Source organism: Corvus kubaryi, unplaced genomic scaffold, assembly GCF_017639235.1.
Source record: "Corvus kubaryi isolate FWS band 111438036 unplaced genomic scaffold, C.kubaryi_AGA036_p1.0 37241, whole genome shotgun sequence".
Taxonomy (NCBI): domain Eukaryota; kingdom Metazoa; phylum Chordata; class Aves; order Passeriformes; family Corvidae; genus Corvus; species Corvus kubaryi.
In genome coordinates this window covers 771,966-796,490 of record NW_024581071.1, presented here as the reverse complement: position 1 = coordinate 796,490, position 24,525 = coordinate 771,966, and the positions used below count along the sequence as shown (strand labels likewise).

At 61.5% G+C, this 24,525-nt stretch overlaps 3 protein-coding genes across 16 annotated transcripts in view; 1 reads left to right on the top strand and 2 right to left on the bottom strand.

Moving 5' to 3' along the window:
* The window catches only part of PIP5K1C (phosphatidylinositol-4-phosphate 5-kinase type 1 gamma), a 52,035-nt gene extending 46,041 nt beyond the window's left edge, over positions 1-5,994 (bottom strand). For 4 of the 12 annotated variants that reach the window (XM_042023288.1, XM_042023289.1, XM_042023285.1 and 1 more), the window contains exon 1: positions 5,559-5,992. In XM_042023288.1, coding sequence (XP_041879222.1) covers positions 5,559-5,658 — 100 coding nt within the window. In that variant the 5' untranslated portion in view covers positions 5,659-5,992. Of the gene's footprint in view, positions 1-5,558 lie in introns of all 12 variants that reach the window. The other 8 variants (XM_042023278.1, XM_042023280.1, XM_042023281.1 and 5 more) reach the window with 4 other exon arrangements.
* Positions 5,995-6,518: 524 nt separating this feature from the next.
* TJP3 (tight junction protein 3) lies at positions 6,519-17,592 on the top strand. The gene is made up of 21 exons (XM_042023273.1): positions 6,519-6,994; positions 7,378-7,477; positions 10,390-10,557; positions 10,644-10,768; positions 10,979-11,081; positions 11,258-11,681; positions 11,982-12,085; positions 12,978-13,137; positions 13,226-13,316; positions 13,523-13,587; positions 13,724-13,799; positions 13,939-14,095; positions 14,310-14,418; positions 14,858-15,077; positions 15,387-15,583; positions 15,784-15,879; positions 16,105-16,175; positions 16,274-16,585; positions 16,706-16,972; positions 17,163-17,206; positions 17,312-17,592. Exons 1-21 carry the CDS (start codon positions 6,801-6,803, stop codon positions 17,409-17,411), a joined length of 3,183 nt encoding a protein of 1,060 aa, XP_041879207.1. The 5' UTR covers positions 6,519-6,800; the 3' UTR covers positions 17,412-17,592.
* Positions 17,593-17,813: 221 nt separating this feature from the next.
* On the bottom strand, positions 17,814-24,505 carry APBA3 (amyloid beta precursor protein binding family A member 3). Of its 3 annotated transcripts, none has more exons than XM_042023274.1 (10): positions 23,325-24,504; positions 22,806-22,845; positions 22,244-22,389; positions 22,018-22,104; positions 21,302-21,460; positions 20,778-20,957; positions 20,371-20,583; positions 19,739-19,858; positions 18,840-18,996; positions 17,814-18,744 (listed from the first exon to the last, which is right to left on the bottom strand). In XM_042023274.1, the coding sequence occupies exons 1-10, from the start codon at positions 24,396-24,398 to the stop codon at positions 18,581-18,583; spliced, it is 2,340 nt and encodes a 779-aa protein (XP_041879208.1). In that variant the 5' UTR covers positions 24,399-24,504; the 3' UTR covers positions 17,814-18,580. The 3 variants fall into 3 exon arrangements, with proteins under 3 accessions (XP_041879208.1, XP_041879209.1, XP_041879210.1); XM_042023275.1 differs by having other exon boundaries at positions 18,840-18,980; XM_042023276.1 differs by lacking the exons at positions 17,814-18,744; positions 18,840-18,996 and adding an exon at positions 19,003-19,324 and having other exon boundaries at positions 23,325-24,505.
* Between the last annotated feature and the right edge of the window lie 20 nt (positions 24,506-24,525).

Sequence of the window (24,525 nt, the reverse complement as noted above, 5' to 3'; positions counted from 1 at the left end):
TGCAGTGCCTTGATTTCCCTCTCTGCTGCGCTCATGTCTTTTCCTGGCTGTGAGTGCATTCCCGTGGTGGAACAGCCGGCAGTGGGGGCTCAGCACGGCGCGTGTCCTCATCCCAGCATTAGAGGAAAACACAAGCGGCTGCACAGGCAGCCTCAGCCAGCAGCAAACATCCAGACCTTGCCTGGCCAGGAATTCTGCTTTGCCAAAGACCTACAGAACACAACAGGACTTTTCTCCTTTGAGTTCCTGCACTCACCATGGATTTAGAAAAGGTGAAATACCACAGAGGTGTGTCTATCTATCTAACAGTAAGTACTTACAGGGAACCCACACCAAACAACTAGGGCTTTGCACCTGCACAATGCTTAAAAATAGCTTCTGCCTGGCCCCACAGACATGATCAGACAATCGATGTGACTAAAAAATTATGTTATTGGGCACACTCATGAGGTGACCCAGCTTGTAGGCCTGGGAGATGGGTGAAGGACAGCAACACTGTCACTGGGTTATTAAACAAATCAAAATGGACTATTAGAGATCTTGGTTAGAGACTTAGAATGACTTAACGGGAAAGGAAGCACCCCACCTGGCACCTGCTGTTCTGCCACTATTTATGAGTTTCAAGGCCAATCTGGATGGGGCTTGAAGCACCCTCTGGTCTGGTGGAAGGTGTCCGTGCCCATAGCAGAGGACTGGAGTGAGATGGTCCCTTCCCACCCAAACCATTCTTTGATCCCGTGATTCAAACATTCTGAGTCACTTCTCTCCCAACATAAGCATCCTGGAAAAAAGGAGGTGCCAAGGCCTCTGTGTTAAACCAGAGAGTGTTTCCCAAAACTGGCAGCCTGCTCCAATACCTGCTGCCCCCACTGTCTTCCCTGGGACCCAGGGGAAATCTGTGAGGGTGCACCCATGGGATCACACCATCTGGGGAAGGCAGGACCTGCTTTGGTTCCTACTTTCCTGCAGCCAGGATGCCAGAGGGAGCATCTCCTGCTAGCGACATGGGCAGCAGCTCCCTCCCCATGCTGCAGATGGGAGCATTGAGTGTTCACTTCCACCTAAACAAAGCCAACCCTCCTTGCACCGGGATCAGCAAACGTTTCCCCCTCCCACTCCACTTCTGACATTCCCCAGTGCAGTGCAAAAGGTGCAGTGGTTTCTGCTTTTTGAGTCACAAGTTACTGACCCCCACGTAACACCTGCAGTTCCCATATACACAGATGAACTGATCTCATACCAGTAGGTCCCAGCAAGCACATAGTACCGCATCCATGTCAGGAGTGAGGCACCTGCCAGGCCTCTAGAGACTAATCATGGTACATGGGACTATCCTTGGCAGCCCAAAAGGATGGATGGGAATAATCAAACACTGACAAAGCTGAAGCAGCAAGTGACGAGAAGGGCTCTCAAGTCTTTGTCAGGGTATCACACAGCCATGGCAGGGGTGTTTCTGGAGTCAACTGGTGCTAACTGAAAGATGTGTCCATGAAGGAAGAGAGTGCTGTAATTCCTGCAGCTGCTTTTCAGGCTATAACCACCTGATATGGGAAAACCATATTTATTAAGATTGTGCATCTGGCAAGAGCCCATAATGGTCATGTCAGTGAATCACTTCAATAACAGTTCCCAAATTATACACTGTTCATACTGAATCCACTCAGGTCATTCCCTGAGGAGCTCTTCCAGAGAGGCCCATGCGCCTCCCAAGCGGGATGAGGCAGTGGCAGCTCTGCCAGCCTCAGCCCCAGCAGTGGTGGAATGGGCTGTTATATACAGGTCAATGCCAAATGCTGGTTAATGAAAATGAGACTAATCATCCCCCGTCCTGTGTGTTTTTGGGGACTTGTTCTCCAGCCTGCCCTGACACCAACACAGGCGGGCTCAGCATCCTTTGGGCAGTGCCCACATCTGCCTGCTGTCCACACTGCCCTTCCCAGCTCGCAGGCTCCATCATCCCAGCTTCCCTGTGTGCTTCCAGCTGATTCATATCTTAAAGAACAATTAATTTGCCAGAGCAGCCTGAATTCTATTTTCATTGCCTTCCTCCTTCCCTGCAGCTGAGCTGTGACTTATTGACTGTGAAGTAACTGCAGGGTCTTTAAGAGTTCAAGGCACGGGGTGTTTTTCTGCCTGTTCCTGCCTGGCTGACTCCCTCTGTAATCATCCTCGCCAGCACCATTTCACGGCACAGAGGCATGTGACATCCAACTAAGCTGTGAACCATAATCATGCTGGGGATGATGTTTACATTTGATTTTTCCTCAAGCTGATAAGCTCTCTTCAATTTCCCCTCTCCATCACGTTGGTATGAATTGAACTGCTTATGCCCCACAGGGTGGAATTCTTCTCTTATCTCTAATCTGCTCACTGAAAAAATTGCTTTCAGCAACCCTTCAAAAGTCACTTCAAAGTTATCACTGCTAAGAGGGACGAGCTGCAATACCGTTCCTGGGCTGTCGCAATCAACGCCCTCCCAGTGCTTTTCAGAGACAGCCACACAGGTGCCACCAGCACACAGCACACCTGGCTGGGATCTTCATTTTGCTCCTTCAGCCTGAGGTACAGAGAGACAGCTGTCCAACAAGAGTGTAAATCCTTGTTAAATCATTTCAGCTCCCTAAAGCATTAGAATCCAACCTTGAAGAACACATTGGAGGCTTCTGCTCCAGCTCTAGACCATAAGTGATTGGCAGACTGCAACCTGTGTAATAGGAGACCTGACCGATGGAAATAAATCCGATGTCAACTTTACTTCCCCATTAGACTGAGAATTCCCACTTTAGAAGGGAGATGGTGGAGGCCAGTTCTGCTGTCCAACAGTTGGACAGTGCCAGTTCTTTTGTAGTAACAGCTCTCCCATAACTTGACCATCCTTGGATAAAAGGTTTCCAGATCCTGTGTCTCCAGACTGCACCTGGCTAGAGGAATGGCGATGCGCCATTTGCTTACCCAACCATCCCTGGGATGAGGACACCCCAGCCTGAACAAGACCAGTGCTCACCTGTCACCCCTAGCACCATACCTCCCCACACCAACTCTACTCCTGCCCAGAGCTCACCGGAACCCTGGAGCAGCCCCTTACACTCCCTGCAGTCCCTCCCCAGGGCATGAGGGTACAGATTCAGGGAGAAGGCACAGCAAGTATCTGCACCTATTAGATCTTAAAACTCCCTTTTCAACTAGTTGGTCACAAAACTTTTTAAATTTTGAAGCCAAGGTCTCAGGAAGGGACTAATTGGGCCTGTGTGTTCATGAATGAACAGCCCTGCTGCTGGCAGTAAGTGAAGTTTCCTCCCTTAAAGCATGAGATTTCCAAAAGTTCCCTTCAGACACTCTGTACCTTAAGTCAACCTACTGCCACGGTCTCACCGCCTTCCAGCCCTTCTCCATGCAGTTTTATTCCTGTACCAGACAAACTGGTAATTTTACTGTAATTACTGAGGGCTTGGGGAGGGTCTATGCTGGCCTGACCCACAGTCTGGATTAACCCTGCCACATTGTTCAGGCAGAGCACAGCACCCAGATGGCTCCTCTCCAGCCAGGAGCCAGGCAGCAGGTTTCAGCTGCGCCGGTGATCCTTCATCAGCAGCACATGCAGAGCAGTGAGCACAAGGGGAGCAGCACGAAGCACCCGTGTAGGTGGGTCACGGGCACTTCAACACCTCCACACAGCAGTGAAGGCACACAGGCTGATATGGGGATTTGTCACCCAGTTCAGACCACAGAGCACAGTGACAACCCCAGACCCACAGCACAGCCCACCCTGTGCAGGTGCAACTGTGCCTTCCCACAGCCCACCAAAGGCCACCTCCATCTCCCGGGGTTTGCTCTTCTCCAGCAAAAACTCATTTGCTGTTGTGCACATTGTCCCCAGCCCCCCGGGAGCTCCAGCTGCAAGTGCAGCTGAGGCCAAGTGACACAATTTGGATGCTACCCAAGTGAGGAGTAAGCAACTTGACTTGAGAAATCAAAGCATCGGTGAGATTACTGGCTCCGTTTCATCTTTTTTACTATCAGCGTAAGGTAAGACAGCCTACAGGTTCATAAACTCAGGTTTACTTGCTCACGGAAGAAGAAAAATACATGCTTCCTGCTTAAACCCTTCCTGAGCAGCAGTCTCCATAGACACTTCGCCTAGTCCTGAGCAACAACCCTCTACCCTCCCCAAAAACCAGAAAGGTGACTGAGAAATGAGAAGGACAAATGGTATTTTAATTGTTCATTGGTGTCTCTGCCCAGGGCAGAAGGGTGGAACAAGATGGGCTTTAAGGTCCCTTCCAGCCCAAACTCTTCTGTGACTCTGATCAGCAAGAGGTTCTCTCTCACTCCCTCAGCATCACCAGCCAGCCCTCCTCGTGCTGGGAGAACATTCCCAAAAAGAGGTCCAAGGGTGTGTGGGAGCATGGCAAGCAGCCTTGGGAAGTCAGGCTGCAGGCTGCCAGCCCCTGCATTTCCTTGCAGCACTGAGGAACCACAGCAGGATGGCTGGGGACAGCTTCCCTCAGCCTAAACCTCGGCACCTTACCCAAAGTTACACACTACACCCACATCCCCGGCGCGGCAGATGACATCTGCGAAACGAGCACGGCTCCCACTGTAATTAGCTGGTTCTCAGAAGATCTAATGATGCTCATTTAAAGGTCTGACGACACGGAGATCGCTGTCATCACACAGCCAAACCCACCACACACCACCCCGGACTCGGGCAGGTGCCCGGAGCTCCGCGTCGGGCCCGCGGAGGAACGTGTCAGCCCGGCAGCAGCGGGGCTGAACATCACGAGCACGGCTCAGCCAGCAATCCTGAGGCTGTTAATGAACTAGAAATAATTAGGCAGCAGCGGAGGCGGGGGCAGGTCTACAGGCACAGCCCCATGAATCTATCCTGCCACTCAGAAACCCCAAACCTTCTGCTAATGCCGCTGCGGGGCCGGGGCTCGCTCTGGGCCCTGACAAACGGGCCCCCTCCGGCGGGAGGGACCCCGGCCGGCGGCAAAGTCCCCGCCCCCGCTGCCAGGGTCTGCCCGGCTCTCCGACCAACCCCTCCAGCCCGACCCTGTGATCTCCGGAGAGCGAACCCCGAGAGGGGACGGGGCAGGACGGCCCCGACACGGCCCTCCAGGCCCAGCCGGGGCCGGTTCCGGGGCTGGGAGCAGTCTCGGGGACGGGCAGCCTGTGCCCCGCAGGGTGGTCCGGGGGTTGCCCCTGCCCCTCGCAGCTCCGAGACTCCCGAGGGCAGAGAAGGGGGAGCCCCATCCCGGTATCCCCGGTATCTCCGGTGTCCCCCGGTGTCCCGGGCCGGGGGCGAAACCATCCCGGGGCCGGGGGAGAAGGGGGGAAGGGAAGCAGCAGTTGGACGGGACCACGCGGTGTCTGGGGGGGGCGCACTCCGGGGAGGGGGGGAGACTGGACCGAACCACTCCGAGAGCCCCGCGGGGGGGCCCGGCCGGGGTTACGGCTGGGGTGAACCACTGCGAGCCGGCGGGACACGGGGACACGCCGGGGCTCGGCCGGGTGGGGACAGCCAGCGGCAGCCCCCGGTGCTCGCGGCGCGTTACCTCCTGACGCGTCCGGTCCCCCCACGCCGGCCTCCGGAGTGATGGCACCGGCACCCGCCGCGGCCGAGCCCTCCGCCTCCTCAGGCACCTCCAGCTCCATGGCGGCCGCGGGCAGGCGCAGCCCCAGGGCAAGACAGGCCCCGGACAGGCCAGCGCCCGCCGCCGCGCTCCTCCCGGGTACCGGCCGCGGCGCGGGGGACCCTGGGAGCGCCGCGGACCATAGAACGCGGGTGGCGCCGCGGCCAGACACGCCCCGACCAGTGCCGGAAGCACAGCGGGGCTCTTCCGCCGGGGTTAATTGCGATGCGGTGGAGGGCTGTCGCGATAACCGGCGGGCTGTGGGATTCGACGGAGTGGGGAATAAGGGAGGCCGCAGAAACTCCCGCCGCTCCCTCACGGTGCGGCGGCCACGACACCCCCGGTGGAGGGGGAAACACCACAGGGCCGGGGGGCGAGGCCTGCGGTCACCATGGCAGCGGGGCGGGGCTCCTCGGGGCGGGGCCTGCCCGGAGTTGCTATGGCAGTGGAGGTGGGGCTCCGGGGGCGGGGAGTCTGCCGGTCGCCATGGCAGCGGGGGCGCGGCCTGCAGGTGGCCGTGACGGTGGGGGCGGGGCTCCGGCGGAGGGGCGGGGCTCTGGCTCCGGCGGGGGCGTGGCCAGCTCTCCGCGGCAGATGTCGCGCCCCCGGCCCGGTGCGGCTCGGTTCCTGCGGCGCTGCCCCCGCTGGACCGGGGCCCTCCATGGGCCTTCCTGGTGCCGGGAGCCGCCTACCACCCCCCCCCCACCCCTCCCGTCTCCGGGAGCTCCCGGTAGCCACACAATCCGCTGGGCTAGACCGGGCCTGCCGTGCACCGGGACCCGGACACGTTCCCTGGCCCCTGCGCCGTTTAGCGCCGCCGGTTCCCGGCCTGGGCCGGGGCCCGGCTCCTCCCGGCCCCGCGGCACCACCTAGTGGCGCCGCCCGGCCCAGGCCCGGGTCAGCCCCGGGGCGCGGGTCAGCCCGGGCCGGCCCCGCCGGTTCTCCGGGCCCCGGGGCCACGCATGTCCCGGACGGGTAGCCCCGGCTAGGAGGCAGCGCTGGAGCCACCGGCACTAATGAGGCTGCTCGGCGGCGCCGGCCCCCGCCAGAGGGGCTCCCGACTGCGGCTGGTCCTGGGGAGCGGCGGGAGCTGCTCCAGGCTCTCCGTGGGGCTCGGCCTGGAGCAGCCGGTGCCGAGGAGAGAGCGGAGGGGCGGGCGGCGGCATGGCCCCGGCTCCGGGGTGGCGGTTGCGGGCCAGGGGCTTCCGCAGGAACTGGTCCCCCCACGCCGCCTCGGCGCTGGGCTGGGAGCGGTACCGGCCCCGGCAGGAGGCGGAGACCCGCGGCGTGGACCTGATCGCTGTCACCGCGGGAAAGCGGCCCCGCAGGACGAGGCATGACGGGGGGCTGGTCCCCAGGTGCGGACAGGGGCAAGGGAAGGGGAGGAGAGGGGACAGCAGCCATCACCAGCCTCCCCAGCCATCACAGGGATCCTCAGGCTGGCCCCCGTGTCTGTCCCTTCTTGGGGCAATGGGTGACGCTGGGAGGGTTTGGGAGTCTGGGGCAAAGTCCCACTGCTTGCCTGGACAGGGCAGGGGTTTTGAGGGGGAGGAACCCCTATCTCCAGGCACCGCCACCACCGGCATCCTGTGAGCCTGTCCCGGTGCAGCGCTGGGAGGGCGGTGAGTGTAGGTGGCTGAGCCACCATCACGGTGGAGGACACCAGGGACAGCCCTCCGGGAGACCTGCTGTGCCCGGCAAGCTGCCCCGGGACCCCCTTCCTGCTCCTTCCCCGCTGCAGGCAGAGTCTGGGCTACAAAGGGTTACGCAAGGCACCCTGGAGTGACACCACTGCCACCAGCCCGGGAGCTCAGCTCCTTCCTGGTCGGATCCCAGGCTCGGTGAGTGCCTAACTCTGTCCCCCGGGATCTGTCGGCCGTGCTTTCTGGCTTTCAGTCGTGCTGTCAGCTGGGGAACCGGCCACGCTTTGTCTCTCTCTGGGTGGCTTCAGGACCCACTGACCCTCCTGGAGCTCTGCTCCATAGTAGGGACATACCGTGGAGGATCACAGCTGCACGCCCCACGGCTGGAGGACGTGCCTCTCTGCTGCTGATTTACACTCGGTCCGGAGCAGCCCTTCCAGAGACTTTTTCCCAGAGCAGGGGGTCGGGATCAGCCCATTGCTCTTTGGGTGGGTTTGGGATAGAGCAGCCTCTGGAGGGATCCGGGACCTCGGTGCTGCATGGTCAGGACCAGATAAGCGACGAGTGGTTTTGCAGCACTGGCTGAGAGCAGGGACCTCGCTGATCCCAGGAAGGCTTTGAGGTTCTCAGGATGAGGACCCCTATCAGGGGAGGAGGGGTTGGGAAACATTATGGGTGGTGGGGTTGGCTGTGTGCACGGCTGAGGTGGACAGTGTGTCCCATCCCCCGACTCGTTGCTGTCCCCATGGCGGGCATTGTTGGTGGCGTCACTCAGGGCCAGGCACAGCCCCGAACTGGGGACCTGGCAGTGGGATGAGCTGCCCGAGCACAGCTCGGCTTTGTTTGGCTTTAAAACCCCTGGGAGGTGCTGCCACGGTACCTGTGAGGAGCGGTGTGGGGCTCCCAGTGCTTCCCGTGCCCGGTGCTGGGTGTGTCGGGCTGAGGTATGGTCAGCTCTGCCCAGATACTGCCTCTCCCTGCGGGGCCATTCCAGGTGCGGGCTGGTTTCTGTCGGAAACCGGCTGAGCCGGCTCCTCCTGCTGCCAGCCTTGGCCTTTGGCTGGTGCAGGCCCTACGCCAGGTCTTGGGGGGAGACTGGGGACAGGGACAGGGCTTGGTGGCACCGTGGGTGCACTGCCTGTGCCACTGGCGACATGGGAGCTGCTGCCGTCCCCATGCAATGGGCAGCAGTGGAATGCAGGTTTGTGGCCAGTGTGTGGCACCCCGCTGATGGGACAGTAGTGGGACCCTGCTGGAGACAGCGAGAGGCTGTGTTGGGTGGCATCAGGGGTGGCTCTGGCACAGCAGATGTCACCACCCGGGGGAGGGGGATGATCTGGCTGCTCCAGGTTGGTGTCTCTTGGACCTATAGCTCACACCATGTCACCTGCGGGTGTCCAGGGAGCATGAACAACACTGGCGACACAGCTGAAACCACCCCAATGCCACACTGGGAGTTCCTGTTTATTATCAGCTTTCCTAGTGCTGGTACAGGACAGTGGGTGCTGCCACACTGGGGTCGTGCTCAGCCCCCAGCTACCCCCGATCCCACGTGTCCCTGGGTGGCAGGGAGGCACTCGGGCTGGTTTCGGCAGCTGGTGACACAGAGGGGACTCTGCCCTCCACACCCGTGGCTGCAGCCCGCCCATCGGGTGAATGATTACCCCAGGCCTCCCCTGGCCCTCCCCGGGGCTGCAGTGAGCCAGGTGTCATTTCAGGGGCTCAGCCAGGTCTCGTTTTGGGGGCTCAGCTATCTGCCTCGGCACAGCTCCAGCCGGGGCTGCCCGTGGGATGTCCTTGTGCTAGGGCTGAGCTGCCGCGCTTGCCCAGGGCTGGTTGCCCACTGCCAGATCCCTGTTGTAGCATCACCCGGGCATTGCCCACAGGGTGTCTCTGAGGCCTCCAGGTCCCACCAAAGCTACCCCATGGCCAATTCCCAAAGGGGTTGTGGAGGTTTTGAGCTGCCTGTGGCACCAATGTGGGGATCCCTGGCTGAGCTTGAGGGGGGCTGAGCTGTACTGGGGGGCTGTTAGGAGTGAGCACAGCCCTGGCACCGCCACTCCAGAGCCCTCGGACACCATGGGCCGTGTGGTGCCGTGGGAACTGGGGGTGTTCCGTTCGGAGACGAGGATGCTCAGGGAACCTCATTGCTCTCTACAGCTCCCGAAAGGAGATTGTAGTAAGGTGGGGATCAGCCTCTTCTGCCAAGTGACAGGACCAGAGGAAATAGCCTCAAGTTGCACCAACAGAGGTTCAGATTAGATACTAGATAATTTTTTTCACTGAAAGAGTGGTCAGGCAATGGAATAAATTGCCCAGGGAGGTTCTGGAGTCACCATCCCTGGAAGCATTCAAGAGGCATCTGGATGTGGCACTTGGGGACATGGTTTAGGGGTGATTATGGTGGTGTAGCGGTGACAGTTTGATTTGATGATCTTGAAGGCCTCTTCCTACCTTGATGATTCTGTGATTCTGTGAGGCCCTGATCAAAGTGGCCTCTCCCTGTCCCACCCCATGGGAACTGGTGGGAGGCTCTGGTCCTGCTGTCTCCCACCCACATGGGAACCCATGTCTCTCTGGGTTCATGCCAACATTCCCTCCAGGGAGCCAGGGGCTGGTGGAGATCCCTGGGCCCATCCCAGGAGTTTCAGCCTCAAAGGGATGTTATTCTGTCAGTCAGGCTCGTCTGTCCAGGGAAACCAAATGGTGAAACTGGGGCAGTGGTGCTGCCAAACCAGCAGGCAGAGCTGCTGGAGCCCAGGGTGGGTGGACAGGCACTGAAACACCATCCAAAGCAGCAGCCCAAGGTCTGCTGGAGGGGAGTAAGACCACGAGGATGGCATAGACAGTGGGTCCCAGCCATGGAGATGAGTCCTGTCCTTGCCCTGCGTAAAACCTCCCCTTCCATGGATGCATGTCTGAGGGGATGGAGATGGACCCCCAGGGGGGTGATTTCATGGTGTACAGAGGCAGCTCTGGGTTCGGAGCCATGCAGGGTTAGCTGGGGTGTGACATAGCTGCCAGTCCTGGTGTCCTGGCACTGTGGGGCTCTGTCCCCTGCAGCCTCACAGTCCCTTATGGCTCAGCTTTGCTGCTGCTCTTTGTTGCAGCCTGATGTTGGATTGAGGAAGGGGCCAGCAGCTGTAAAGAGGAGCCGGAGCCGGTCAGAGCCCCCCAGCTGTCCGGCTGCCACTGCTGCTCTCCCCAGCTTGTGCTGGTGGGTGCCCACCATGGAGGAGATGGTGATCTGGGAGCAGCACACGGTGACACTGAGCAAGGTGAGTGTGGCCTGGGGTGGCCCTGGGAAGGGACTGGGTCTGTGGGGTCAACTCTACCTGACCCCCCTTCTGCCCACGCCCACTAGGACCCTCACCGGGGCTTTGGCTTTGCTGTCTCTGGAGGCCGTGACCATCCCAACAGGACAACCGGGGACACAGCGGTGTTTGTTTCAGATGTGGTGTCTGGGGGACCAGCGATGGGTCAGCTCCAGTGAGTGCACGGGGACGTGGGGCCATATGGGGTGCTTGCTGCCAGCGAGGGTGGGAAGGATGGAGAATCGCTCCTGCTGGGACAGGGCCAGCACCACTGTTGCCCTGCCTGGCTGGAATGGGATCTCTTGGGGTACACTTGCTACCCCACAACCTCCCTGGGCTGGGAGCTGTGCCTGGGGCAGAGTCACAGCTTCATTTTCCCTCCCAGGAGGAAGGATCACATCGTGATGGTGAATGGCCTTTCCATGGAGAATGTCCCATCCTCCTTTGCTATCCAGACACTTAAAACCTGTGGCAAGATTGCCAACATCGTGAGTGTGCTCTGTGGTGGGATGGGGGCTGGCGTCATGCCCACGCTGTGCCTGTCCCCATCCCAGCTCCCCTGTCCCACACACCCAGGGTTTGGGGCTTGAGAATTGCTGCAGGGACATCTCCTGGCAGAGACAGCTGTACCCACCATCCTCTCCTACTCACTTTGCACCTGCAGACACTGAAAAGACGGAAGAAGGTTCACATCCCTGTGAGCAAGGGCAGCCCTGGGTCCCCCACTGTGCCCCGGCACTACGACTCAGACGATGACTACAGGCTGCACCGCTCCCGGGATGACCTGGACCACAGTCAGGGCTACGATGGGGACTCATCCAGCGAGAGGAGCTCTGGTCACCACCACGATGACCGTCGCCATCATAAGCTGGTGCCACGAAGCCGGAGGCGAAGCCAGGACAGCAGCCACTGGGTGCAGAGTGGCTCGGATCGGAGACGCCATGGCCAACATTGCTCTGCTAATGCCTTTGGCCAGGACGGGGACACCAACGGGCTGGCCCTGGTGTCGGGCTTCAAACGGCTGCCACACCAGGATGTGCCAATGAAGCCCATCACATCGGTACTGGTGAAGCAGAAGCAGAGTGAAGGTGAGGCCCTCCTGCTCCTGCTGTCCCTGGGTCTTGTTGCCTGATTTTTGTCCATGCCTTCCGCCAGGGAGGAGGCGATGGCTGGGTGGGTGCCAGGGCCTGGCTGCAGCAAGGGGACAGGGCATGCCATGCTGGGTGCACTAAACCTCCTGCCCTCAGCCAGGGGCTACAGAGCTCAGCTTTGGGGCTTGCCAGTACCCCAAGGGGAGCTGGGGCTTGTGGGGATGGTGCCGAGGAGGGACCTTGAGGGGGTCCTGCATCTGCCTGACTCTGCCACCATCACGGCTCTCTCTGGTGCAGAGTATGGCCTGAAGCTGGGGAGTCAGCTCTTCATCAAGCACATAGTGGAGAGCGGGCTGGCGGCCAAGGGCAGCTCCTTGCAGGAGGGAGACCTCATCCTGAAGGTATGGGGGCCCTGGGCTGCACGGCACTCACTGGGGGTCTCATCTGCCCCTCTTTGGAGGGCTCATCCCTGGCTAGTGTCACTGCAGGGGCCAGCCATGGCTGTGCTGGAGGCAGTTCTGTCTGGTGCCCACTCCCTGCCCCAGCCCCCCTGGCTGTCCCAGGGACCCCACAGGGGCTCCCAGGGCCCAGCTCCCTGTGTTGCCAGGGCTGGTGGCACGTCCTGCTGGTACAGTGGGGTCGTGTCCACCCCACTGTCCCCACGGTGTGTGGTCCCCTTCTGTGTGTCTGTGTCCCTACTGGATGACAGTCACAGAGGTGTTTGTCAGGTAAAATGATGCTTGAAGTATTTGGGGAGGAGAAAATAGAGGGAGGGAGACCCTTTGTTTGCACACCTGGTCCAGGCAGACCTGTGGCTGCTGGGAACTGGTGCCAAGGTGACTCTGGGGCAAACAGAAGGGATTACGTCCCACAGTCTGTTGGGAAAAGCTGCTACCACTCAGGGAGATCCCAGCCCCTGATCTTGGGGGCCTGACTTGGGGCCTGACTCCCCGGCACCAGGCCAGGGCACGGAAGGACAGGGCTGGGCCCAGGGCAAAGGAAAACTGAGCTTCAGGTGTCTGAGGGGTCCATGCAGCTCCTGCCTCTGGGCAGGGCCCCAGGCAGGTGGAACAAGCCACACTAATGTTTCCTCTGCACAGAATAAGGTCACACGGGGAGGCAGTCAGGAACAGAGACACAGAATAGGTGAAGCTGTGGGAGCTGGGGCTGGGCTGGAGGGGCTGGGAAGGGACCAGGAAGATGGCAGTCAGAGCATCCCATCCCAGTGGGGTGTTCCTGGGGGTGGCTTTCCCAGGAGCAGGTGCCCTGAGGACTCCCACTCTGCCCCTCCAGATCAATGGGGTAGCCAGCCAGGACATGTCCTTGGCTGAAACTCAGCAGCTCATCGAGCGGACAGAGGGGATCCTGACCCTGCTCATCCTCCGGGACCACCGGCAGTTCCTGGTTAACATCCCTGACGTCGACAGCCAGAGCGACAGCTCCCGGATGGACGGTGAGGAGACATGATGGCGGGGCCAGGGCCAAATACACAGCACAAGGACTGCATGGTCACTGATGCATCTCCCCTCCTGCTGCTGCAGATATCTCAGACATTGACTCTGAGCTGTCCCATCCGCCATCTCCAGAGACCTCCCCACGACCTCCAGCTGCTGCCAGGACAAATTCACCACCGTAAGGCCCTCACTGTCCCCATGAGCCCCTCTGTCCCGTGGCAGATCATGCTGTGTTCTCCACCTGTCTGGGGATGCTGGTTCTCCATTCCTAAGCCAATGTCCCTGGAGGTGGTACTGCCATTCCCAGCTTGCTCTGCTGTCTCCACTGCCCATTTGACACTGCCTGCCTGTGCCCTGCCTAAATCCTGCTCACTCTTGTTCCAGGGAGAGGAGACGATCAAACAGGGAGCCTGTGGCTGAGGTGACTGTAGCCGATGCGCGGGGCCCGGGTGAGTGGACTGGGCACTGAGAGGGCTCCAGGCTCCTGTGCATCTCCACTGCCCAAAGCCCCGGCAGAGCTGTGCCAGGGCTCCCTGTGCCTCAGCACAGCCACTGCTGCTCCTGCATCAGCTCTCCTTCCTGCAGACCTTCTGGAAGCCATGGAGGGGGATGGCCACAGCCCCCACACCAGCCCCACTGCCCGAGCTGCCCACAAGGATGGGTATGTCTGCAAGAGGCAAGGGGGAATGGCTGGGGGACATGTGGAGCTGCTGCGGCACAGGGTTGGGGTCACAGGGTCAGTGCCTCCCCGTCCTGTCCTTGCATGTCACCACTGGGCTGACTGTACTTCCCCGTGGCAGGTACAGCACCAACTCCAGGGTCGTGCAGTTTGTGAAGGCCAAGAGTGTGGGGCTGCGGCTGACGGGTGGGAATGATGTGGGCATCTTCGTGTCGAGCGTGCAGGAGGGGAGCCTGGGTGACAGCCAGGGCGTCCAGGAAGGTGACCAGATCCTGCAGGTACCCGGGGCTGAAAATGCTCCATATGCTGCTGCACCTGGACGGGCCCCAGCCCTTTTGGGTCCAATATCTCCCCAGGGTATCACCTCCAAGGTGACAGGGACCAGTTCCCTCTCCCACTCTGCCCTGGGCACTGATGTCCCTGGGTCCCCTGCTGGTGCCTATGCCCTCTGTTCTGCTGGCAGGACCATGTCCAAGTGCTTTTCTGTGGCAGGTGAATGACACCAGTTTCCAGAACCTGACCCGTGAGGAGGCTGTGGAATATCTCATGGCCCTGCCCCCAGGCGAGGAGGTCACGCTGTGGATCCAGAGCAAGCAGGACAGTGAGTGGTGACCAGGCTCATCCTGGGCTTGTGCCTCTCCATCCTCTGTCTCTTCTGGGCGAGCATCAGACCTGGGCTTGCCATGGCCCTTCCTGCCCCTGCAGGGTGGTCCTTCTTTCTCCCTCCTCTTCCTCCTGATGAAGTTGATGGGTGGGGACGAGACCATCCTGGCCCTGTTTGTGCCTTGGCTTCCTGGAGCACAGGGGCTTTCTGGAACCATGGCTCAGCCTGGAGAAGCCACTGTGTACTGGGGAGTCAGACCCTACTGTCCCCAGCATGCCTGAGAATGCCATGGGAGGAAAAGGTGTCTCCAAACCCTCCTTAGCAGCGAGGGCTACTGTGGAGCGTCCCAGCCAGCCTGGTGCCTTCCCAAATTTCTCCAGTATCTTCTTCCTCAGCCACCTCTTCCCCTGATGGTCCATCTTGCCTTGGGCTCCAGTTTACAGGAAGATGATCTCATCCAACGTGGGTGACTCATTCTACATCCGGACACACTTTGACTTTGAGAAGGATACGCCATCAGGGCTCAGCTTTGTCCGTGGGGACGTGTTCCACGTGCTGGACACCATGTACCGGGGCAGGCTGGGGAGCTGGCTGGCTGTGCGCATGGGCAGGGATCTGCAGGAGCAGGAAAAGGGCATCATCCCCAACCGGAGCAGGTAGGGATGGAGCCAGGAACAGCCCCTAGACAAGCAGAGCCAGGGAAGGCTCCCAAGGGAGCTGGGGACATGGATAGTGGGCTCAGTGAGAGGCAGGGCAAGGGCTGGTGGGGCAGTGGTGTGAAGCGTGAGCTGGTGAATTCCCTCCTTGGGGGTGGTGGGGCAGCTGATGGTCAAGTTGTCCAATGTCCCAGAGAGAGAAGTCTACCACAGCCTCACCTGGCTGTGCCGCTGAGCGGGGGTGCCAGCTTCTCCTGACCTGCTCCTCAAACCCAGAGGCTGCAGGTCCTGAGCCCTCTCCTCTCCCAGGGCCGAACAGATCGCCAGCCTGGAGTCAGTGCTGAAAGCCACGTCTGGCGCCAACCCCTCTGGGGCAAGGGCTGAGTTTTGGAAGCTGCGGGGCTTGCGGGGAGCCAAGAAGATGCTGCGGAAGAGCCGGGAGGACCTGTCTGCCCTCACAAAGCAGGGGCACTACCCACCATATGAGAGGGTGGTCCTGAAGGAAGGTGGGCACCAGGACAGCCTGAGCCACCTTGGGGATGTTGGTCCTGGGGCTGCCCTGCTGATGCTGATGGGCCCCCCTCTCCTGTGAGGAGCAGGGCGAGTCGCAGGCCTGTGGGCACTGCGAGGAGTGGGGCTGGGTGCTCGGGTGCTGGGAGCTCTGCCCTTGCCCCCACCCACCCCGAGCACCTCTGTCCTCCCACAGCCAGCTTCAAGCGGCCAGTGGTGATCCTGGGCCCCATCGCAGACATTGCTGTGCAGAAGCTGAGCAGGGAGTTGCCCGAGCTGTTTGAAATTGCCCGTAAGTGCCCCCACACTGAGGAGAAAATGACATCCAGCAGCCAGACCCCATGAGAGTTCTTTACCTTTGGCTCCCTCCCTATGACACCCCAACACCTGCCTGGGCTCATTCGCCCTCTCCCCTCCTCTCCCTGAGGGACACGACCCTGGGGCTGGGCATGACCATGCCCAGCCTGGGGCTATCAGAGGTGCAGCCCCTCTCACGCCCCATCTCTGTGTCCTGCAGCGAGTGTGCCCCGCGAAGGGGCATCGTCCAAGGTCATCAAGCTGGACTCAGTGCGGCAGATTGCAGAAAAGGTGAGACTCACATGTCCTTGGAGCCAGCTGGGGCCTGTGGAAAGCCCATGGCCCCCACCCCTGCTCCCAGCAGGGCTGATGGCTGTGCCCTGCCCCAGAACAAGCACGCCTTGCTGGACATCACACCCTCGGCTGTGGAGCGCCTCAATTACGTGCAGTACTACCCAGTGGTGGTGTTCTGCGAGCCCGAGAGCCGGCAGGGCATCAAGGCCATGCGGCAGTGGCTGGCACCCGACTCCAGGAAGAGCTCCCGGCGCCTCTATGCCCAGGCCAACAAGATGAAGAAATATTGCAGCCACCTCTTCACGGCCACCATCAGCCTCAGTGGCAGCGGCAATGCCTGGTACGAGCAGATCCAGGACATCGTAAGGACACAGCAAAGCCAGCCTGTCTGGACAACAGCAGAGCAGGTACAGGCACAGGCTCTCTGGGGTGAGGCTTGGCCTCCTGGGGCTGCAGCCAGGCAGGTGATGGGGCTGCGCATGGCCCCGCACAGCTTGAGTCCCACATCTCTGTCATCCCCCCCCCAGGCAGATGTAGCACCTGAGGACAGTCTGGACCTGCTGAACCCACCAAGCACGGTGGCGTCAGGCTACCTGACGTGTGACAGCCATGCCAACAGTGACTACGACGACACAGATGGGGAGGCGGGCGCCTACACTGACGGCGAGGCAGAGGATGCCTATGACCAGCCCGGGCTGGCCCGTTCCTCTGAGCCAGCCCAGCTGGCCCCGAGCCATGGCCTGGACTCCTCTGAGCAAGCACAGCTGGCCCCAAGCCACAGCCGAAGGGAACAGGTGGGTTCCCCCAGACTGGTACAAGGACCTGGGGGGGCAGAAGAGGGTGGCACAGTGCCTGGCTCTGGGGTGGAATTCCCGTCCTTGTGGCACAGGCAGGGTGTCACCTCTGGCTGCTGCAGCGTCCAGCTGTGTGTCTGTGCCCAGCTCTGGGGCTCCTGCCCTGACCCCCCCACCTGCTCTTCCCCAGGTGCCCGAACAGCCACAGCAGGGCCGGCGCTATGACAGCATCAGGTACCCTGTGCCCCGGGGTGGGGGTGGCAGCCGCCCAGCGATGGGGACGGTCCCGGAAGGGCAGTCCCTGTCACACAGAGCCATCACCACCCTTCTGTCCCCCAGGGAATACGAGCACGAGGCGGTGAGGAGGAGGTTCACACGAGCCAGGGATGACTCAGACCAGGATGAAGGCTACGAGTGGGGCCCAGCCACAGATGTGTAGTGGCACTGCTGGCCTGTCCCTCTGGGTGCAGGTGACAGCTCAGGTAGTGCCCCTGTGGCCAGGCTGGGCTGGGCCCAATCCTGCTATACACTGCATCACCAAGTGCCTGCACTACCGTGTGCCTCCTTCCCTTTTGGCCACAGCCACTGCTACTGGAATAAAAGGGATGTTTGGATCAGGACAAGCTGTTTCTGGGGGTACTGTGTGGCAGCATGCAGGGGACACTGTGCAGCAGGCTGGCCTTGCTGGGACCCAGGCACCTCCCTGGCCAGTGGCCCTGCATATGCTGAGGCACCGCAGGGGGAATTGGGGCCTGGCACTTCTGCAGGCCTGGGATGTGCCCCCCAGAGCTGAGCCTCCTCTGCTGCAGCCCCCCTGCAGCTCCTCAAATGCAGCCTCCCGTATTTCCCAAAATTTTTATTTTTAGAGCAACCAAGCACACAGACACAGCCAGGCCAGCACTGCTGTGGCTCTGGGGGGCCAGAGAGCTGCTCACAAAAAGGCTCACAGCCCCAAGCTCCCGGGATGTGGGGCTGGGCAGTGCCATGTTCCCTTTGCTGCTCCAAAGGCTGTGGCTCTGGGCCGGGCTGTGCATGCAGAGTGATTCAAGGCAGCACCAGGGAAAAGCTGAGGCAGGTTCCCAGCTTGGTGCAATGGGTCCAACGGAGTTTGTTGCACCCCAACAGGCCTCTGGCCAAGCCAGGGGAAAAGAAGTGCCAACAGTGCTTCTGTCCTTAAGGCCGAGTCTGGGAGCTGCTGGGTGTCCCTCATGGGTGCCAGTGTGCACCTACACATGGGTGTGCAGGGTCAGTGCTGCCCTGGGGCTGTGCTGGCCTGAGCTCTGCACTTGAGGTGTGCTTCCAGCACCATCCCCGCCTTCGGAAAGGCACCGTTGGTGAGTGTAAAAGTACAATGGTCAGCGACTGGATGGGGGGAACTTTCACATAGGGTCCCCTCTCCTACCAACAGCACCAGGCCAAGGCGAGGGACCCTGTGCAGCAGCAGGACAGGCACTGTGCAGGCACTGTGAGGTGGGGAGGGGTGATTGGAGAGTGAGAGGTGCCTAAACTGTGGCACCACAGGCCTCGATGCTGCTCAGGCTGGGTATCAGCCCCCAGCCTCCCACTGTGTCCTGAGTATAACAAAAGAGGTGCAGGCTTAGGCCCTGCTCAGGGCTCTGATGTAGGGCTGGGGCAGAAGGCAGAGCCAGTCCTGCCCCTGCAGCCCCAGGCCCGCTCCTGCCTGCCCCAAGTATGGTGGCTCAGAGGAAGAGGGGCTGCTCCTGCCCCGTCAGCAGTCGGTACGTGGAGGCCGGCATGGTCTTGATGTGGACCTAGGCAGAGAGGCACAGGTCAGAGGCCCCATCCCAGGCTGCAGGGTGCTGGTGCACAGCTCCAAGCCCAGCGGCTCCATGGGGGCTCAGCTCACCTCGCTGACTGCCTCGGTGAGGATCTGGATGATCTTCTCGTGGGGCGTGGCCACCACACTCTGCCCGTTGATCTCGATGATGCGGTGCCCCACGCGGATGCCACCCCGCTCCGCGATGCCCCCGCGCATCAGGCTGCAGATCTGGGAGCGGGGAGTGCTGTGAGAGCAGGGCTGTGCCCACAGCCCAGCCCTGCATCACCACTGCTCCAAACCCTCACAGCCCCGTAGGCTCCCGGCCGGAGCTCTGGAGTGGGGGGCACACCTCCTCCAGCCGCCGGGCACGCAGTGAGGGCAGGGATGTCCCTGTGCATTGCTGCCACCAGAGCGACGTGATGAGCTGGGGCAAAGGCAGCCCCCAGGATTTTGTCCCTCGGCTGACGAGGCTGTGGCTGCCCCACTCACCGACCCCTCCTGCTCCCCTCGGGCCTGGGCTGCAGAGACTGAGCTGCTCCCTGGGGCATCAGGAGAGACCCACACCTCCAATCCTAGGGGGAGCACCAGTCAGTGTGCGAGGTGGCTGTGCCACCCACCCACCCAGCTCCCACTGAGCCCAGGAATGCCCTCTCTGCCTTCCCAACACAGCCACGGGAGAGCCCACGGCAGGGAGTGGCTGGGGCACTGGGGACAGCAACAACTGTCACTGGGGTCATGCCCAGAAAGCCAGGAAGAAGCCACCACCCCAAAAGCAAACAGCTACAGAGCGCCAGGGAGAGGGATACAACCACTGGTGCTGCAGACAGGCTGTGAAGAGCCTTTTGCTGTGCACAGCAGAGCCCTGTGACCCCTTGGCCCAGGCAGGCACATGGAGTGTGGGAGCTGGGGGCTGCTCCCTGGACACAGCCAGCTCTGCCTGTCCCTCAGGTAGACCCTGGCCCAGTTCCCATCCCACGGGCACTCACCACACCGTTCTCAACGCAGAAGCCCAGCTGGTACTTGGAGTCAGGGCGTCGGATGACAGCTGTGGTTACAGGGGGACAGTGCACAATGTTCAGTGTCACCTCAGTCTGGTACTTCACCTCCTGGAAGGGGGGATGGGGCTTGGTCAGATTTTGGAGAGCTATTCAGACTGGTTGAGGGGCAATGCAGCCAAATTGCTCATGTGAGGGCTGAGGATTAGCAACCTGCTTTCAATGGGTAAACTGAAGCACACAAAGGGATACTGCAAATACAAATCCAGGGACAAGAACTTACAAATCCAGCCCAAGACATCCCTGCCCCTGAGGCTATGCTGCCCTTGCTTCCAGCTCCTTTCCGAGAGATAGATGATGCAACAGGTTCCCTTCAGGACAGGTGCCTGCCTCCTCCTCCCCCCCCCTCCTCAGGCAGGGCCACAGCAAGTACAGTCCCCAGCTTTGTCCCTGCCTTCCTCCCAAGCACTGAGCGGGACCTGTCACAGCCTGCAGGACAAGCATGACCTGCCTCCACACCTGAGGTCCCCAGGGGAATCCTGGTGTCACAGACGCTCCCAGATCATTCAGGCCAGTCCCCATCTCCCTCCTGGGGTGAGGCAGGTCACCCTGCCCCAGCTCACCCGGATGATGCTCTGGCAGGTGCCCAGGGGCAGCCCCACCAGGCTGGTCCCGTTGATCGACATGAGGCGGTCCCCAATGCTTAGCTCGCCTGACCGCTCCGCAGGGCCCCCGTGCATCAGGTTGGCGATGACCACGGTGGGCAGGATGGAGCCCCAGCCCGACTCCACAATGGCAATGCCCAAGATCTCCCCCTTCTGCTTCCGGATGCAGACCTGGGGGAGGAACAGGTGGGTTACAGTTGTAACCTCCACCAGAGTTGTGAAGCACGTGTCCCAGCCCACAGCTGCGCTCACAGCTGGCTGGGATGGGGTCCAGTTTTGTAGGGAGCACCTCAGACATGGAGCGGATGACACAGAGGTGCCAGTGAGTTCCCCACACTGTACCCGCCCCCCGGAGCAGCTCTTACGTCCTTGCAGTTCTCCTGCCGGGAGAAGTGGGTCAGCTCTGCGTTGTACTGCTCCTGGTCCTCAAGGGCACGGCTATACTGGCGTGGGCTCAGCTCACTCGGGTCGATGCTGTTGGCCTCCAGGAAGCGCTGGTAGGCCACGCCAAATGCCTGCCCGATGGCCTGGGCAATGACCTGCGCCTGGGGAACAAAAGGGCTGTTCCTGCCCATGGCTCAGGGCTGGAGGCAACAGCTCCCAGTGCCCTGCAGTGCCCAGCACAGCAACCGTCCCTGGGAGCTCCAGGGCATCCTGGCTCCTTCCCTGCCTGAATGGGCCCCTGTACGGAGCCAACCCTCCCCTCCACTTTGCTCGCTGGGCCTCTGCGTGTCACAGAGATGCTCAGGCTGGGCTCCTGCCCTCTCCCTTGTGGGGAGGGAGGGGTCTCTGCTGCAGCCCCAGCCCAGAACACCCAGTTATTACACTAGGATGGGGCTCAGGTCCCAAAGGTGACCCGCCCACCCCAGGGACCCGTGTGTTGCCTCACATCAGCCGAGTGGAAGACGTGGCAGATCATCTTGTAGAGCCGCTTCTCCTCTGCCACCTCCGAGCGCCGCGGCAGCTTCCGGCGTGCCATGAGCACCACAAGGGAGCCGATGTCGGCAATGTAGGAGATGGTCTGAAGGGAGTGATCCATCATGGCCTCCTGGCAAGGGGGACACAGGCCAAGAGTTCAGCCCCCTCTGGGCCGTCAGATCATGTGGGCAGCTGTGAGACTGCTGGCACGGCAAGCAGGAAGGGTTTGGCAGCGGTGCTGGGATGTGGCACAGCTGCCTGGCACATACTGGGCAGAAACCATGTCTGTGCCAAAAGGTACAAACAGCTCCTTCATCAAGGACTCATTTGTGTTCCTGGGTGCTGCCAGGGAACAGGACAGCTCTTCCCTCTTGCTGTAATGCAGAAACTAATCCTGAGGCAAAGAGCTCCCCAGATTTCAAACCTGGGTTCCCCAGAGCTTGGTCTGGGATCCCAGCAGCTCCACGGGGCGCAGGTTGCTTGGGAAGCCTTGTGCAGCCACAGAGAGACAAGGACATGACACAGGATGGCTATGGAGTGACACGTCCTCTCCCAGACATGTGTCCTCATCCATAGGCCATCCCTGGGCAAGACCCTGCTGGTGTGGGAGCAAAGCTGAGATCCTAAGACCAAACAGGAATGCTGAAGCAGCCACAGGGCCACGTGGGTACTGCTGTTCCTGCTCACCTGAGTATCAGCAGTGAGCACCTTGATCCTCTGTGTGGAGACAAACAGATCCACCTCTGTCATGGGCTGGGACTCCCCCTCGGGTGCCTGCAGAACGATGGAGAGGTCACAGGACCCTGCTGGGACCCAGCCCCACAGCCAGGTGCCCCTGGGTAAATTCTGAGCGCTGCCCCACAGCCACAGGGGGCCAGGCTCAGGGCAGCCAGGCCCTCCCTCCCTCCTGCACCTTGATCCTGTCCACCGCCTCCTGGGCCTGCGCCATGCGGACGCTGGTCGGGGGGTTCCTCTCCGAGGCCAGCTGCGTGGAGCCCAGGTACTTGGCCCCAAAAATCACACCATCCAGCAGGTCCTCTGGGTCACAAGGGCCTGGAACTGAGGCATTGGGAGGGATTGAGCAGGGGCTGCTCCTCAACCTCTGAAACTGGGGGTACCAACTCCTGCTGCCTGTTAGCTGCATTCCTACGCAAGATGAAGCAGCTCAGTACTTGGTACATGGGCACCTGGCATCACCAGGGGACCAGGCCTGCTTCCCCCTTCCCTTGAGAACACATGGCATCCCTTTCCAAGTATACCCCCTCCCTGATCCCTGATGCACCTCCATTTCCTCAACAAAGGCTCAAACAAGCCACCTGGAGCCTGGTGCACCCACTCTGGATGGGTGCAGAGCTGGCTGTTCCCTCCCCGACTGGCATCCCCGACCGGCATCCCCGACCACCCCCATTCAGGGTCAGACCAGGTGGGTCAAGACTCCTGGGTGCTCTTGCTGCTTGAGCACAGAAGCAACTCACCCGCTTTGAAGGCTGGGCAGGATGATGGGGATTCCCTGTTCTGCAAAGCAATGAGAGGGCAAGTGAGGCTGTGGCTGGGACCTCAGGGATTCAGCCTGCCTGGCCCTGGAGCAGTGGGACAGCAAGGGCAGAGCATCGCTGGGAATGGGGGAAATGGCACAGGGTCCCAGGGCTGGACAGGGAGGAGCAGAGTCATATGCCTGTGGGTGTGATAGTGCAGGGTCCTGGGGCTGGAGGGGAGGATGGCAAGGATCCCAGGACCAGAGGGGCTGTTCAGACCCACCAGCCTCTGCCCCAGGGCACCCATGAATCAGCCAGCCAGGCAAGCATGCATTCAGAGCCAAAGTTGGTACCGAGGGTCTTGTCTGGGCAATCTCGCAGTGCGAGGCCCTGTAAGACCTGAGGAAAGTCATCCCTGGCTCTCCTTTGCCCCCATCCCAGATCCCAGGAGGGAGCAGAGCCAAGTGGCATGTCCTGGCTCCTGCTGCCCCATCGCAGCCCAGGGCACGGTGCACTCACGGTCACAGCGCCCTGAGGTGGCTGCTCTGTCCCGGAGGCCAGAGCAGAAGGCAGCGCTGCCCACGCCGGCTCCGGGGAACCTTCCCGAGCACCCTCGCCGGCAGAATCGTCCTCGCAAAGCCCCTCTCCATAACACCAGCTGCCAGAAGGTTCTTCCTCCGAGCTCTCTGGCCTCCCCAGCCCTTCAGGCTTCTCCACAGTGGCTGGTTCCTCCTGAGCCTGCAGCATCTCCAGGTTGGTCCCAGCAAGGACATCGGAGTGGGCCAAGGGGGTCTCGGCACCAGCCTCGGGCAGCCCCCCCTCGTAGCACAGGAGGCTCAGCAAGTCCTCCCGGTCAGCCTCGGCGAAGAGCAGCCCGTGGCAGGGCCGGTCGCAGGCGGAGTGCTGGGGGCAGCAGGGACGCATCGCCAGGCCCCGGCCCGTGGCCACGTGCAGCGGGCACGGCCGGCACCTGCCCGGGCACTGCCCGCGGCCCCGCCGGGCACCGGCGCCCGAAGGGGATGGCGAGCCCTGCTCTGGGGCGGACGAGCGGTCGCGGAGGTTGGGGTCGAGGGTCTCGAGCTGAGCCAGCAGCCCCTGGATCTCCGAGGGTTCGTCCTCCACATCCTCGGCCCACTCGGCACTGCCCGGGCGGGCGCGGGGCTCGGGGATCTCATCCAGCTCCATACCCGCGGGGTCGGCACTGCTGGGGCTCCGGGGGTGCCCCGTGCCCCGAGGGGCGCTCCCGGCGCTGGGCTCCCAGCGGGCAGAGCCCTGCAGCACCGCGGGCACCGCCTCCGCTTCCATCGCTCTTCCTGAGCCCCGGCACAGCTCGGTCCGTCCGCCCGTGCCTCCCGCGAGCTCCGGGGCTGCGGCGCGCCCCGAGCCGGGCCCCGGCCCCTCCGGCCCGGAGCCGCTGCCGGCCTGCGGGGCGGTGCGGGAGGGCTCCTCCGGCCGCCCGCCTCCCGCACGGCGCCCAGGGGCGACCGGCCCGTCCTCCGTGTCCATGGCCCGCGGCTCCGCGGTCTCATCGATGCCGCCGCCGGGGGCGGGGAGCGCGGCCGCCTGGAAGTCCATGGTGATGCCGCTCTCCATGGGGCCGGCGGCCCGGGAGGGGCCCGGGCCGGGCGGACTCAGTCGCTACCGGCACCACCGGCCCGGGACGGGACGGGACGGGACGGGACGGGACGGGACGGGACGGTCCCGCCGCCGTTTCCGTTCG